This window comes from Coenobita brevimanus, chromosome 39 (genome assembly GCF_032717465.1).
Source record: "Coenobita brevimanus isolate Jiangsu-jjx chromosome 39, ASM3271746v2, whole genome shotgun sequence".
In the NCBI taxonomy this organism is placed as follows: Eukaryota; Metazoa; Arthropoda; class Malacostraca; order Decapoda; family Coenobitidae; genus Coenobita; species Coenobita brevimanus.
Window position 1 is genome coordinate 26,004,464 of NC_136992.1, and position 13,651 is coordinate 26,018,114.

Here is a 13,651-nt window from a genome sequence, read left to right on the forward strand (position 1 = left end):
GCAGCAGCAACCCATGACACAAACCTGTTATCCATGCCTCATTGCAAGCAAAACCTTGATTACTGTTGATTATTTGGGCTAACAGCACGTGCAAATGGTCAATGTGTTAACCATTTTTTGCTCAGTGTGATCCCACCTTAAGTCAGAAATCCTCTGAAGAGTTTGCACTACTTTGGATCTGGATGTGATAGGAAGCGTTAGGAGAAACACACTTAAGGTGGTTTGGTCATGTGGAGAGGATGGAGGGTGAAAGACTGACGAAGAGAGTGTATGTGAGAGAGGTGGAGGGGGGAAGAGGGAGGGGGAGGCCGAGGATGAGATGGAGGGATGGGGTGGAGAGGTATATGAGAGAGGGGGGTGTGAGTTGGGAGCAGGGCAGTAAAATGGCGGGGGACAGGGTGACGTGGAGGCGATTTGTTTGTGGCCACCCCAAACGGGATTGAGGCATCTGGCAATAGATAGATAGACAGACATCTGCAGCCTTCCTCAACAGCATTCGACTGTTTTACCCTAAGTTACTAACACCAAACAATGGCCAACGGCCAAACAGTGGATCTGCCATCTCCAAACTTCCCCTGTTCCAGACAAATCCCTCAATCAGCAAACAGTTGTAGATTATGCAATACTATATCTAAACTCTCCCGTTCAAAGAGTCTCCTATAAACTGATGAAACTTATGTAACAGTGTTTAGGATAATGTAAAAAGATGTTATCCGATTATTCAAGGCATTCAGCAGACATCTGTAACTACCTGCAGCCCTGCTTCCTCTGGCTTGGGGACAAAACCCAAATATGCCTTCTCTCCCTTCACCTGAATAAAACTATCTAGAGGTAGCATGAATACACTAGAAAAAAAAAAAATTATCACAACCCTAGGCTTATCTTTTACCTTAACTCAGTGGAGATTTTTTTCCATTTGCAGCTTCTTGCACATAGTTCAGTGGGAGAAAATGACAATGGCACAGTTCTGCATCCCTTCTAAAGAACTTCTTCATGGTTAGCATCACATTCTAGTATTAAACTACTGTTACAACTCTGTATGGAAGATGGAAATATGGCCAATTTAGGCCAGGTTACATTGACAAGAATACAGTCTACCTCTGGCTCTGGTTCCTTGGGTGTGGGTAAAGAACAAGAGCACTCCTCATCTTCTTTTGCACCTGGCCGGCCATATCTTCTAATTGGGGGTGGAAATATCTCCTCGGGCAACAGGGAGGGGGCAGGGACAGAGGAGGGTTGGTAGTGGTGAAGCAGATGATCCAGTGAGCCCATAGTACCTGGAAAATGGAAGAGATTTCTATTTTTTCTTACCTAAGTTGAGTTATCTGGGACAAGCAGGTAGAGTTACATGGAGACAGATCAACAAATGAGAAAGTTAAGGAGTGTTTTGGTGCTGACATGGATGCTGATCTTGCAGCTGATTTTGAGTGTGTGGTATGTAAATGAGAGGATACAGAAGGAGAGAGGTGGAAAAGCATTAATCTTGGTGGAGAGTTTCTTGAATGTGTGGAGTTTTGTTATTCAGGTGACATGATATGTGCTGGAGCTGGGGCTGGAGTTAGCTCGCCTGCAAGTGTAAGCAATGGTTGGATGAAGTTAGCTCGCCTGCAAGTGTAAGCAATGGTTGGATGAAGTTTAGTGAGTTGTTGCCTCTCCTGACAATGAGGGGGCTCTCCTTTTATGCATGACATTCTTGTCTGCAGCATGTGTTAGAAGTGTAGTTCTGTATGGTAGTGAGACTTGGGCAGTAAGGGAAGGGACATTCACTTGCTCAAATGTACAGAGATGAGAATAATCAGATGAATGTCTGGTTCATCCTTGAATGATAGGCCTGAGGGAGTTAGGATTGAAAATGAACAGCTGAGAGGAAGGATGGGACTTGAATGTTAGTAATGTGATGAGAAGGGGTAGACTGAGAAGATCTGGGCATGTGGAGAGCATGGTGGATGACAATTTGGTGTGGAGGGTGAGAGATGTGAATGCTGAGGGGTGAGGTGTGAAAGACATACATAAACAGACTTGGGATGAGGTCACATAGAGTGACCTCAGGATAATGGACTGAATAAAGACGCTGCCTGAGAGTGAGCAGTGTGGAAAGCCATCATCAGCTGACCAAGGTCAACACATACAAGCATACTGAAGCCTTTGTAAATGAAACAAAACAAGATTATTGGCAGACAGGAAGAAAAGCAGATAGATAAATGGATGCACAGATAATCACACATGCTGGATAGAATAAGGCATAAAGTTATATGTGAATGATAATGAATGGGCAAAACAACACATACCATTGTTGTCTGCTGGTGTGACATCCAAGAGGCGAGCCATCAGATTGTAAAGTTCGACGTTGCGGAAACTAGATGTTGTGTAGTTCACCTTCATGTCATGTCCGAAACCCACAAACACTGCCTGGGGAGAGCAACATCCATTTCTTAGTAACATGGTTACATTCAATTCAGTAAATGTAAATGATTTTCTGAAGTACATGAAAGCATTTGTTTTTTTAACTACTGAGTTATATGAAAGTGGCAGTGATTGTAGCGTATGCACCGTGTGAGGACAGGAGTGAGAGAGAGAGAGAGAAAGACAGATTTTGGGATGAGTTGGGTGAAGTAGTGGGAGAAATGCCCAGGAGCTATAAAGCGATCATAATGGGGGATATGATGGAAGAGTAGGCACTGGTCCTGAGGATGACATAATGGGTTGTTATGGAGTACCAGGAGGAAATGATATAGGAAGCAACTAAAGGGTATGTGTCAGGAGAAGGTTGTGCATTTGTAACTCATACTTCAAACACAAAGATGCACATAAATAACATGGTATAGAGGGAACAGGGATCGTGTTGAAAGAAGCCTGATTGATTACGTGGTTGTAGAGAGGTCGGTGATGGGGATGGCTGCTGATACAAGGACTGTGAGAGGACGATGTGGAGGTCTGTCAGATCATATGATTGTGGTATGCAAGATCAAGCTGAGAGAAGTAAGGTGGATCAGGAGAGAGAGGAGAAGTCAGGGAGAGAGACTGAAAGTTGAGAACCTGAGGGTCAAAGAAATGGCAGATGATTACAGGACCAAAGAAGAGGAGGAGTTAGAATCAATGAAAGGAATGAAATGGATCTGGAGGAAAAGAGGAAGAAGTGGTTACAGTGGTTACAGGACAGGGGTTCAGCTGAAATAAGAACTGAATATAGTGAGAGCAAGAAGCACGTAAAGAGACTAGTGAAGAGGAAAAAGAAGGACGTAAATGATGATCTAGGAAGAAAAATGAATGTGAACTACTCTGAAAATAGGAAGTTATTCTGGAAAGACGTGCCGAAATGCAGAAGTGAAAGTGGAAAGAAATGTGATGGTGTGAAGGATGTAGGTGGTAGATTATTAATCCATTGGGATGAAGGACCAGATGGAGAGAATATTTTGAAAGCCTGATGAATGGGAATAGAGACAGCAGAGCAGCCGTAAACATGACTGGTTTTGGGGGTGTGCAGAGAAAGAATGCAGTGCCAGGAGACATGACACTCGCACAGGTGAAGAGTGATGTGAAGCGGCTGAAAAATGGGAAAGCAGCTGGGGATGATGAGGTGTATGCAGAGAAACTTAAGTGTAATGGAGAGAATGGAATGAAGTGCTTGTTGGGAGATATGTAAGAAAGCATGGATGAGTGAAACTGTGCCTGCAGAGTGGAAAATGGCTGTGATTGCACCCCTGTACAAAAATAAAGGTGAGCGAAGTGAGTGCAAGAATTATCATGGCATAAGTTTACTGAGTGTGGTAGGGAAGGTATATGGAGGAATTATTACAAAGAAAGTAAGAGAGATCTCAGAAGTCCTAGTGAGTGATGAACAGGGTGGCTTTGGGAGTGACAAAGGATGTGTGGATCAAATATTTGCAGTGAGACAGATAGCAGAGAAGGCTTGTGAAAAGGATCATAAGGTGTTTATGGCATTCATGGATCTGGAGAAAGCATACGACAAAGTGGACAGAGAGGGACCGTGGAAAGTTTTGTGCACGTACAGTACGATGTAGATAGTAAGCTGCTAGGTGCCAACAAGAGTTTTTATGATGGTAGTGAGGTATGTGTATGGGTTAATGGGCATCTAAGTGCATGGTTCACGATCAGTGTGGGCGCGCAACAAGGTTGTGTGATGTCCCCATGGTTGTTCAATACGGTATATATAACGATGGGGTATAAGAGAAGTAAAAACATGAGTAATGGAGAGAGGGATGGCGCTGGTAATGAATGGTGATACATGGAATATCTCAAATTTGTTGTATGCTGATGATGCACTACTGCTTGCAAATACTGGATATGAACTTAGTAGGTTAGTGCAGAGTTTTGATGATGTCAGTGAGCATTGTGCCTTAAGAGTAAATGCAGAAAAGGGTAAAGTGATGGTTATTGAGAGAGAAGGTGACTCCCAGTGCGATGTTACAGTAAATGGAGAGAGATTGGAATTTGTGACAGAGTTCAAATACCTGGGTACAGTGATAGAAAAGAGAGGAAAATGTGCAAAAGAAGTTGAACGTAGCGTGACACAAGGAAGAGAAGTAGCTGGTGCAATGAAGGCCTTGATAAGAAACAGACGCCTGGGTGTCACAGCTGCACGAGGCTTACACGAAGGAGTGTTAGTACCAACTTTAACATATGGACGTGAGACTATGGTGTGGCATGAAAACGAAAAGTCAAGAGTAAGAGCAGTGGAGATGGGACTGCTGAGGAATATGTGGAGTACAGAGGGTGGATAGGATACTAAGTAATGTGATTCGTGAAAGATGTGGAGTGAGGATGTCGGTGGACACCAGAATCGAAGAGAGAGTACAGGTGTACTGAGATGGTATGGTCATGTGGAGAGAATGGATAACAACAGAGTGGTGAAAAAGGTATACATGAGCAAATTTGAAGGAGGGAGGAGGCAAGGTAGGCCAAGGAGAAGGTGGAGAGATATGGTGGACAAGTGTGTAAGGAAGAGAGGTTTGGAAGTCGGTGAGGCTAGGGAACTGACAAGAGATCGAGCTGGATGGATGAATGTTGTAAGATGTGCATGATCAGCAATTTGGCACCCCTTTTTAATGTGGCAGTGTCTGGACTGACTCTATCGGATACGTTTATGTGAAGCTACAAAACGTGGTGAAAGTTTTTGGCGTATCCGATAAAGCCAGCATTCTGGGGGCTTAAATGATGAGTGAATGGAAGCGTGGCCCACTGGACTGGACAAATTTGGGCTGTCTGGACACTGCTACTCCTCACCCTGCCCTAGGGTTGGAAAGGAGGTCCAGATTATTGATGAAGATGACGATGACGACGACGACGATGATGATGACGACGATAACGATGATGACTGATGATGATGATGATGACGATGATGACTGATGATGATGATTGATGATGACGATGATGATTGATGATGACGATGATGATGATGCTGTTATATGAAGGTAGAAGCTTCCGTAGGTCTTTGCTATCTATTACAGTATCAGATGCCTTAATCCCAGAATGGGTGGTCACAAACAAATTATCTATATGTTACCCTGTCTTCTATCATCAGGGTGCCCTCTCTCCATCTCACACACCCCTCACTCATATGTGGTACTTCATCTCATCCCTCCACCTCATCTTCAGTCTCCCCCTCATGTCTCCCTCCACATTATTTACATATTCTCTGTCACTCTCTCATTAGCCATTCCTTCCACATCGTCAAACCATCTCAAAGTACTGCTTTTGCTTTTCAACTTGTCAAAACAGTGAATGCAAATGTTTTTCTGGAGTACTGTATATGAAACAATTGGCTTGTCAGAGTTCAGCCACATGAAGGTAGAAACTGCAGGTCATCACTATATGAATGCCTTTTTTGTTGCTCATGTTTGTTATTAAACCCACAGTGGTTTACAGAAGAAATACTGTCTCATAAGAGTTCCACTGCTACGTACTAAGGTAAGTTAATAGCATCCTCCACTTTGTAGAACTAAATGCACCAGAAAAATTATGTTGCTGTATTTTACAACACATCCCAGACTGTAACCCAGGAAACCATTTACAACACTGGGTGGTAACCATATAACCTGATCATGGGGTGAAGTGGAGCTTACTATGGTGTCCCTGTTACATACATACATACATCATCTAATCCTGTGTTGCTCCATAAGGAGTGTAGGAGCCCAGGACTAGGCAAATTGGTCCTGACATTTAAGATGAGAGTGACTGGCCTCACTCACCCATGAGTGGCATTACATGAACAAAAAAACTTTAATGCAGCATCCACCAAGGAGCTAAACCTTCACAATTTTGCACGGAGATGTCAACCGCAAGAGAACATTGGTTCACTGCATGGAACAGTCCTGCAGGGTGGCTGCTTTCTGTGGTTCATGGGTCTGCTCAGACAGACAGAATGGGATTAATCAACAACAATAACAACAAGGAGAACTGCTTGTATCTTACTGTTGCAGCTTTTATTGTGGTCCTAGACTCATCTGAACATAAACTAAATGGACTCCATGGGGAAGATCCCCTAGTGCAATTCACCATCCTCATTTTTGGGAACAGGTAGGGAACTGAGGGTATTTTGTTTAACTTGGCTGTGGATCTACCCAATCATATCAGTGCCACTGCCTGAAGGCATCCCCCTCCAACATCAACCCCTATAAAGCTGACTTGCCAATTTACCTCAATTTACAGTAAGAGAAAAAGTGAGCAGATGGGAAGAACACTTTAAGGAACTGGTAAACACAGAATATGAAAATAATGCAAAAATAAGTGGCAAGGGAATGGCTGAGAGAAGGAGGGTGGTGAGAAGAGAGAAAGAGATCAGTAGGATGGAAGTGCTGGAAGCAATGAAGAAAGTCAAAATGAGGAAAGCCCAAGGAATGATGGTGTGTATGAAGAAATGATGAAACATAAGGGAAAGATAGTAGAAGAATGGATTGAGAAGATGTGCAGATTGGCCTGGGAGGAAGGCAGAAGGTAGAGTCCCGGAGGATTGGAAGTCAGGTATACTTATTTCCCTGTACAAAGGAAAAGGGGAAAAAGAAGTGTGTGGTAATCATAGGGGCAATTGTCTTCTTAGCGTAACAGGAAAAGTATATGTTAAGAGACTTATTGACAGAGTTAGGGAAATAACAGAGAAATCAGCTGGGGAAGAACAGGGAGGTTTTAGGAAGGGATGAGGTTGTGTAGATCAGATATTCCCTCTTAGCTCTTCAGTGGAAAAGTTTCTAGAGAAGAGCCTTTGTGGATTTGAAGAAAGCATATGACAGAATGGATAGACAAAGAATGTGGAAAATATTAAGAATTTATGGAGTAAATGGGAAGTTGTTGAATGCCATGAAGAGCATGTATGAAGGTGCTCAGGCTGCAGTGTGTGTGGATAGCAAACTGAGTGAATTTTTCTATCTGAATGTTGGACTGAAACAGGGATGTCATGTCTCCACGGTTGTTCAATCTGTCTATGGATGGGGTTACAAAAGAGATACAAGTTAAGACTGTGGATGTCTGAGTGGCCTTCATGAGAGAGAGCTACGTTTTCGAAACTCCCTGTACTGTTGTTGGCAGGTGATACTGTATTGTTAAGTGAAGATGAAGGAGAACTGCAAGGCTTGGTGAATGAGTTTGGAAGAGTGTGTAAGAAACGGAATCTAAAGAAGAATGTAGGGAAGAGTAAAGTTATGGTCTTCAAGAGAAGTGAAGTCAGTGAATTTACAGTGAGGTTGGATGATGAGGAAGTGGAAAAGGTGAGAGCATTTAAGTACCTGGGTAGTGTGACAAGTAAGGATGAAAGTTTGGAGGATGAAGTGCTTAAGGAAGGTTGCTGGTTCTTCAATAGCAGCGATAAGAAACTGGAAGTAAAAGGGTCACTGCATGACAGTACTGTGATACCAACTTCAATGTATGGAAGTGAAGCTTGGACCTTGTTGGAAGGACAGAAGTCAAGAGTGAGAGAAGTGGACATGAGTTATTTGAGAGGAGCATGTGGAGTTACATGGAGACACAGACTGACAAATGAGGAAGCGGAAGAGCACTGTGATGTGGATGTGGATGTTAAAGGAAGCATTGGGAGAAATACACTGAGGTGGTTTGGCCATGTGATGAGGATGGAGTGTGAAAGACTAATGAGGAGAGTGTGAGTGAGTGACGTGGAAAGGGGGAGAGGGAGAGGGAGGCTGAGGATGAGATGGAGGAATTGAGTGGAAAGGTATATGCATGGGAGGGGGGGGGGAGCAGTGAAATGGCGGGGGACAGGGCGACATGGAGGTGATTTGTTTGTGGTCACCCCTTACTGGAGTAAGGTATCTGGCAACAGATAGACAGACAGATACAGTATCAACTGTATGGAAAAAGCTGCGATATTCTGTGAGACATCCCTGACTTATAACAAGGATTGCTGTGTGTAATACTAAATATGATTAATGCCTTACCTGCATGTCAGGGTGAAGGTTATTGAAGCCATACTCAGCCATCTTGCAATAGTTGTGTGTGTGTGTCACCACTCGCATGTTCTGACGTGTGTCCACCAACACACCCTCAATGCGATCATTGTTTGCATAGTGGTACCTGTAATAATATTTGGATATAATTCTATAGTGTACCAACATTTAATAATATACACAAGATAACCATTTACTGAATGTACTATTATACCAGTGTGCTGGAATTAATACAGAAATAGTAACACAGTCACCTGGACACCACCTTTCTTTTCAACTCCCTTACAGGATTTAAAGTTAAATGAAACATAAAAGTACACTGAGGGGAGGTTTATACATTGTTAAAAAAGTGATCTGCTGTTGAAAAGAATGAAAGTTTAATTCTAGACTAGTGTAGGGAACAGCCTGATGATTAAAAATTGCTAAAACAGAGTTTACTGACCTTCCACAAGATCCACCAGTGTCATAAAAACACTGCTGCTCATACCATCACATGTCTTGAATGAGACAATTCCAGCAGGTATTCAAAATGCAGGTGACCTGTGAAGGAGTGTGATACACAGGAGGGCTGCTGAACCTATGGGAATGGACTATCATGTCTATGGCCAGACAAAGAAAAAATTAATAATAGAAAATTATTACTAACCTTCGAGGAAGGAGTTTTTTGGGCATAACACGGATTTTGGAGTTTTTACATCTTGACTGCTCCAAGATTGCTTCCTCAGTCACTGTAAGGAAACACTGCATTACAATTTCCTGAAGCTTCAATTCCAGGATTTACATCAACATCTGACACCAATTTTCCATTATTTCAAAGGGTAAGTATGAGTGAGAGTATATCATGATTCTAGGGATATGAATCGTGAATGAATGAGAGTGTCGCTCATTTCATATGGTAAAATTTTTATAATTTTCCCTCAATAAAGTTTTTCCTTGCTCCTTAGATGGAAAAAGAAGCTAGCATGATGTTGGTGACTGCAAGCAATATGCACAACAAGATGAGTTTTATCATAAAGTAGTTAGAGGACTGGTCTGCTGTCTGAAAAGGAAAAGAGTTTAATTTCTGACTGGGTCTGGAAAGGGTCCCATAATTTTAATTTCATCAAAGCTGCTGGTCTTTTTGGTGCTGTTGTTGCACTTTGGTCATGCCTGGCTCAGCAGATGCATACATCATAGGTAAGAAACTGCCCGCACAGGGTCATCCCATAAGTTCCTTGCACAGAGTAAGCTGAGTAGTTGGGAAAGACTATGGCAGGTTTGTTCTAACCCACAGATTATGGCAAGTTTAACCTGAAAGAGATCCCAAACCCCTTTCTACTCAGCTGATGGCCAAGCATAGTGAAACTAGAGGGTTAATTTGATTAATAACCAATAAGACTTATTAACTATGGCCCACTGTGGCCCACTGAATTTCATGCAATCATGATTTAGTATTCAAGGCATTGGAAAAGAACTGTTCTGTCACATGAATACAAAAAGATCATAGTGGCACAGCTTGTAGTGGCAATGAGGTATGTCCTCATGACCAGTAATGATAAAAAGCTAAGAATTACATAGCTTGGAGGTACACTCAAACCATTTTGGATTGCAGGTTTTGTATTTTCATTTGCCTATAACTTATTAGGTAAAGTGTTGGTGACCAGTAGAAGGTTCCTGCACACTTGAAGGGTAGTTGGGAAAGACTATGGCAGGTTTGTTCTAACCTACAGATTATGGCAAGTTTAACCTGAAAGAGATCCCAAACCCCTTTCTACTCAGCTGAGCAAAGGTAGGGCAAGCCTTACCCACTGGAGAAGGAGGTCTACCTCTTGCAATGTCTCTTGTAAAGTGAACAAAATCATGTGGCAGTACTAAGGTTATAAAGTAATAGAAAATATCTCTTCATAAAGATAGGGTTAATAGGTAGTTTTCTGTAATTTGCTGAAAACTTAATACCAAAAAAGCATATAAAGACTGTTACTAACATCAGCACATCAGTTTCTTACTTGTACTTCCTGGGAGAGCACCAAGTCTACCCACAGCACCTATGTAAACGCGCACGAGTTCCTCAATGTTCAGGATGAAGGTCTCCAGGTAGAATGATGACGAGCAGTCGGTAGGTGATGCGCCGTGGTCTGACACAACCAGGACATTGACACAGCCTGCTAAATTCATCCCAACCAACTCAGACATCAGAAGGTCAATCATTCTGTCAACCTCCATCAGTGCTGCCCTGCCCTGGTTGGAATGAAAGAAAACTGATGTAATAATAAATAATAATAATAATCATCATAATTCATACAATGAATGGAAGAGAAATAGGGGCATGGAAGAAGTTGAGAGGCGGAAGAGAGAGTTATATGTAGAAAGAAAGAAAGAGGTCAAAAGATTAGTACGAGAGAGTAAGAAGAAAGTGGATGAGAATTTGGAAGGAATTTGAGTGTAAAGTGGAGGGACTGTAGGAAAATGTTCTGGAAAGACGTGAAAAGAGTAAGACAGGGTGGAAGTGAAGTTAGCAGGGGAGTGAAAGATAAAAATGGTAGATTACTAGTGGAGAAGGGAGAAAAAGTGAGCAGATGGAGAGAACACTTTATGGAATTGTTGAACATAGAGGATGGAAGTAATGCGAGTATAAGTGGCTGGGGAATGGCTGGGAGAAGGAGGGAGGTGAGAAGACAGGAAGAAATCAGTAGGATAGAAGTTGTGGAAGCAATAACGAAAGTTAAATCGGGGAAAGCCCCAGGAATTGATGGAGTGTGTGGTGAAATGCTGAAGCATGGGGGAGAGATAGTAGTAGAATGGATGTGTAAGATGTGCAGATTGGCCTGGGAGGAAGGTAAAGTCCTGGAGGATTGGAAGTCAGGTATAATTATTCCCTTGTACAAAGGAAAAGGGGAAAAAGAAGTGTGTGGTAATCATAGGGGCATTTGTCTTCTTAGTATAACAGGAAAAGTGTCTGGTAGGATACTTATGGACAGAGTTAGAGAAAGAACAGAGAAATTAGTTGGAGAAGAACAGGGAGGCTTTAGGAAGGGAAGAGGTTGTGTAGATCAGATATACATTCTTAGATCTTTAGTGGAAAAGTTTCTAGAGAAGGGAAAGAAGTTGTATGCGGCTTTCATGGATTTGGAGAAAGCATATGACAGGGTGGATAGACAAGGATTGTGGAAAGTGTTAAGAATATATGGAGTAGATGGGAAGTTGTTGAATGCTGTGAAGAGTATGTACGATGGTGCGAAGGCTGCAGTGCGTGTGGATGGTGAACTAAGTGAATTTTTCTCTTTGAAAGTTGGGTTAAAACAGGGATGTGTCATGTCTCCATGGTTGTTCAATCTGTACATGGATGGGGTAATAAAAGAGGTACAAGGTAGGGTAGTGGATGTTGGAGTGGCCCTGGTGAGAGAGGATAGCGTTTGGAAACTCCCTGTACTGTTGTTTGCAGATGATACTGCGTTGTTGAGTGAAGACAAAAGGGGAGCTGCGAGGCTTGGTGGATGAGTTTGGGAGAGTGTGTAAGAAACGGAATCTAAAGGTGAATGTAGGGAAGAGTAAAGTGATGGTCTTTGAGAGGGGTGAAGTCAGTGAATGTACAGCGAGGTTGGATGGTGAGGAACTGGAAAATGTGAGGACATTTAAGTACTTGGGTAGTGTGATGAGTAAGGATGGAGGTTTGGAGGGTGAAGTGCTTGAAAGGGTACAGCAGGGAAGAAAGGTTGCTGGTTCTTTGAAAGCAGTGATAAGAAACAGGGAAGTGAGCATGGAAGTGAAAAAGTTACTACATGGCAGTATTGTGATACCAACTCTAACGTATGGAAGTGAAGCTTGGACGTAGTTGGAAGGACACAAGTCAGGAGTGAGAGCAGTGGAAATGAGTTATTTAAGAGGAGCCTGTGGAGTCACATGGAGAGACAGGCTGACGAATGAGGATATAAAGGAGCGTTGTGATGTGGATGTGGATGTGATAGGAAGCGTTATGAGGAACACACTGAGGTGCTTTGGCCATGTGGAGAGAATGGAGGGTGAAAGACTGACAATGAGAGTGTATGTGAGTGAGGTGGAGGGGGGAAGAGGGAGGGGGAGGCCGAGTTTGAGATGGAGGGATGGGGTGGGGAGGTATATGAGAGAGGAGGGCGTGAATTGGGAGCAGGGCAGTGAAATGGCAGGGGACAGGGTGACTTGGAGGCGATTTGTTTGTGGCCACCCCAAACGGGATTGAGGCGTCTGGCAATAGATAGATAGGTTCATTCATTCATCATCCAATCCTACATTGCCTCATGAGAATAGCAGGATCCCAGGGCTAGGCAAGTTGGTCCTGACATTTAAGATGAGAGTCACCAGCCTCACTCATCCCTGAGTGGCATTACGTGAGCAATAAACCCCAACCACCCCTAGGATATAAACCTTCACCAGCTCAATACGACCGGAGTGCCTTAATTACCCACTAAACCACCAGGCGCCATAATTTGGTTATATGGTTACCACCCAGCGTAGTAAATGGTTTCCTGGTGTACAGGAAACCATTTGGCTTGTCACTCAGTGTAGAGTCACCTACAGGCAGAAGGGAGAGGTAAGAATGAAGGAAAGAAAGACAGAAGAGGGAGTGTACAGTCACCCGTAGGCAGAGGGACAAGGAAAGAATGAAGGAAAGAAAGACAGAACAGGAAGGATGGAAGGAAGAGAGGAAAGGACAGTCACCCGAGAGCAGCACTACATCAAGTGAGTGGATGGTGAGTGCCCCCATGTACCAAAAAATAATAATAATAATAATAATGATTCATCCACCCATCCATCATCCAATTCTATGCCGCCCCATGAGCAGCGTAGGGGCCCGGGGCTAGGCATGTTGGTCCTGACAATTAAGATGAGAGTGACCAGCCTCACTCATCCCTCAGTGGCATTACGTGAGCAATAAACCCCAACCACCCCTTGAATATAAACCTACACCAGCTCAATCCAACTGGAGTGCCGTAATTACCCAATAAGCCACCAGGTGCCATAATCTGGTTATATGTAGTGGTAGGTGGTGGCGACCATCATCCACACACTTGATGTTGTGCTGCCTACTTCTTTCTTAGCCTTTATCATTCTTTTTCTGTGCCTGCACTCCTCTAATCCTATTTTTCCCATCTTTTCTGTCATTTCTTATTGCTTTTCTTTCCTTTACAGGTGGCTTTACACTGAGTGACAAGCCAAATGGTTTCCTGTAAGCCAAGAAATCATTTACAACGCTGGGTGGTAACCATAAAACCAAACCATCC

At 43.1% G+C, this 13,651-nt stretch overlaps 1 protein-coding gene across 1 annotated transcript in view; it reads right to left on the reverse strand.

Moving 5' to 3' along the window:
• The window catches only part of LOC145396824 (uncharacterized), a 143,278-nt gene that overhangs the window by 45,778 nt on the left and 83,849 nt on the right, over window positions 1-13,651 (reverse strand). Inside the window, exons 8-12 of the mRNA XM_080270109.1 lie at window positions 10,400-10,631; window positions 9,061-9,142; window positions 8,406-8,541; window positions 2,289-2,409; window positions 1,099-1,277 (exon numbers count right to left, since the gene is read on the reverse strand). Coding sequence (XP_080126235.1) covers window positions 1,099-1,277; window positions 2,289-2,409; window positions 8,406-8,541; window positions 9,061-9,142; window positions 10,400-10,631 — 750 coding nt within the window. The remainder of the gene's footprint in view (window positions 1-1,098; window positions 1,278-2,288; window positions 2,410-8,405; window positions 8,542-9,060; window positions 9,143-10,399; window positions 10,632-13,651) is intronic.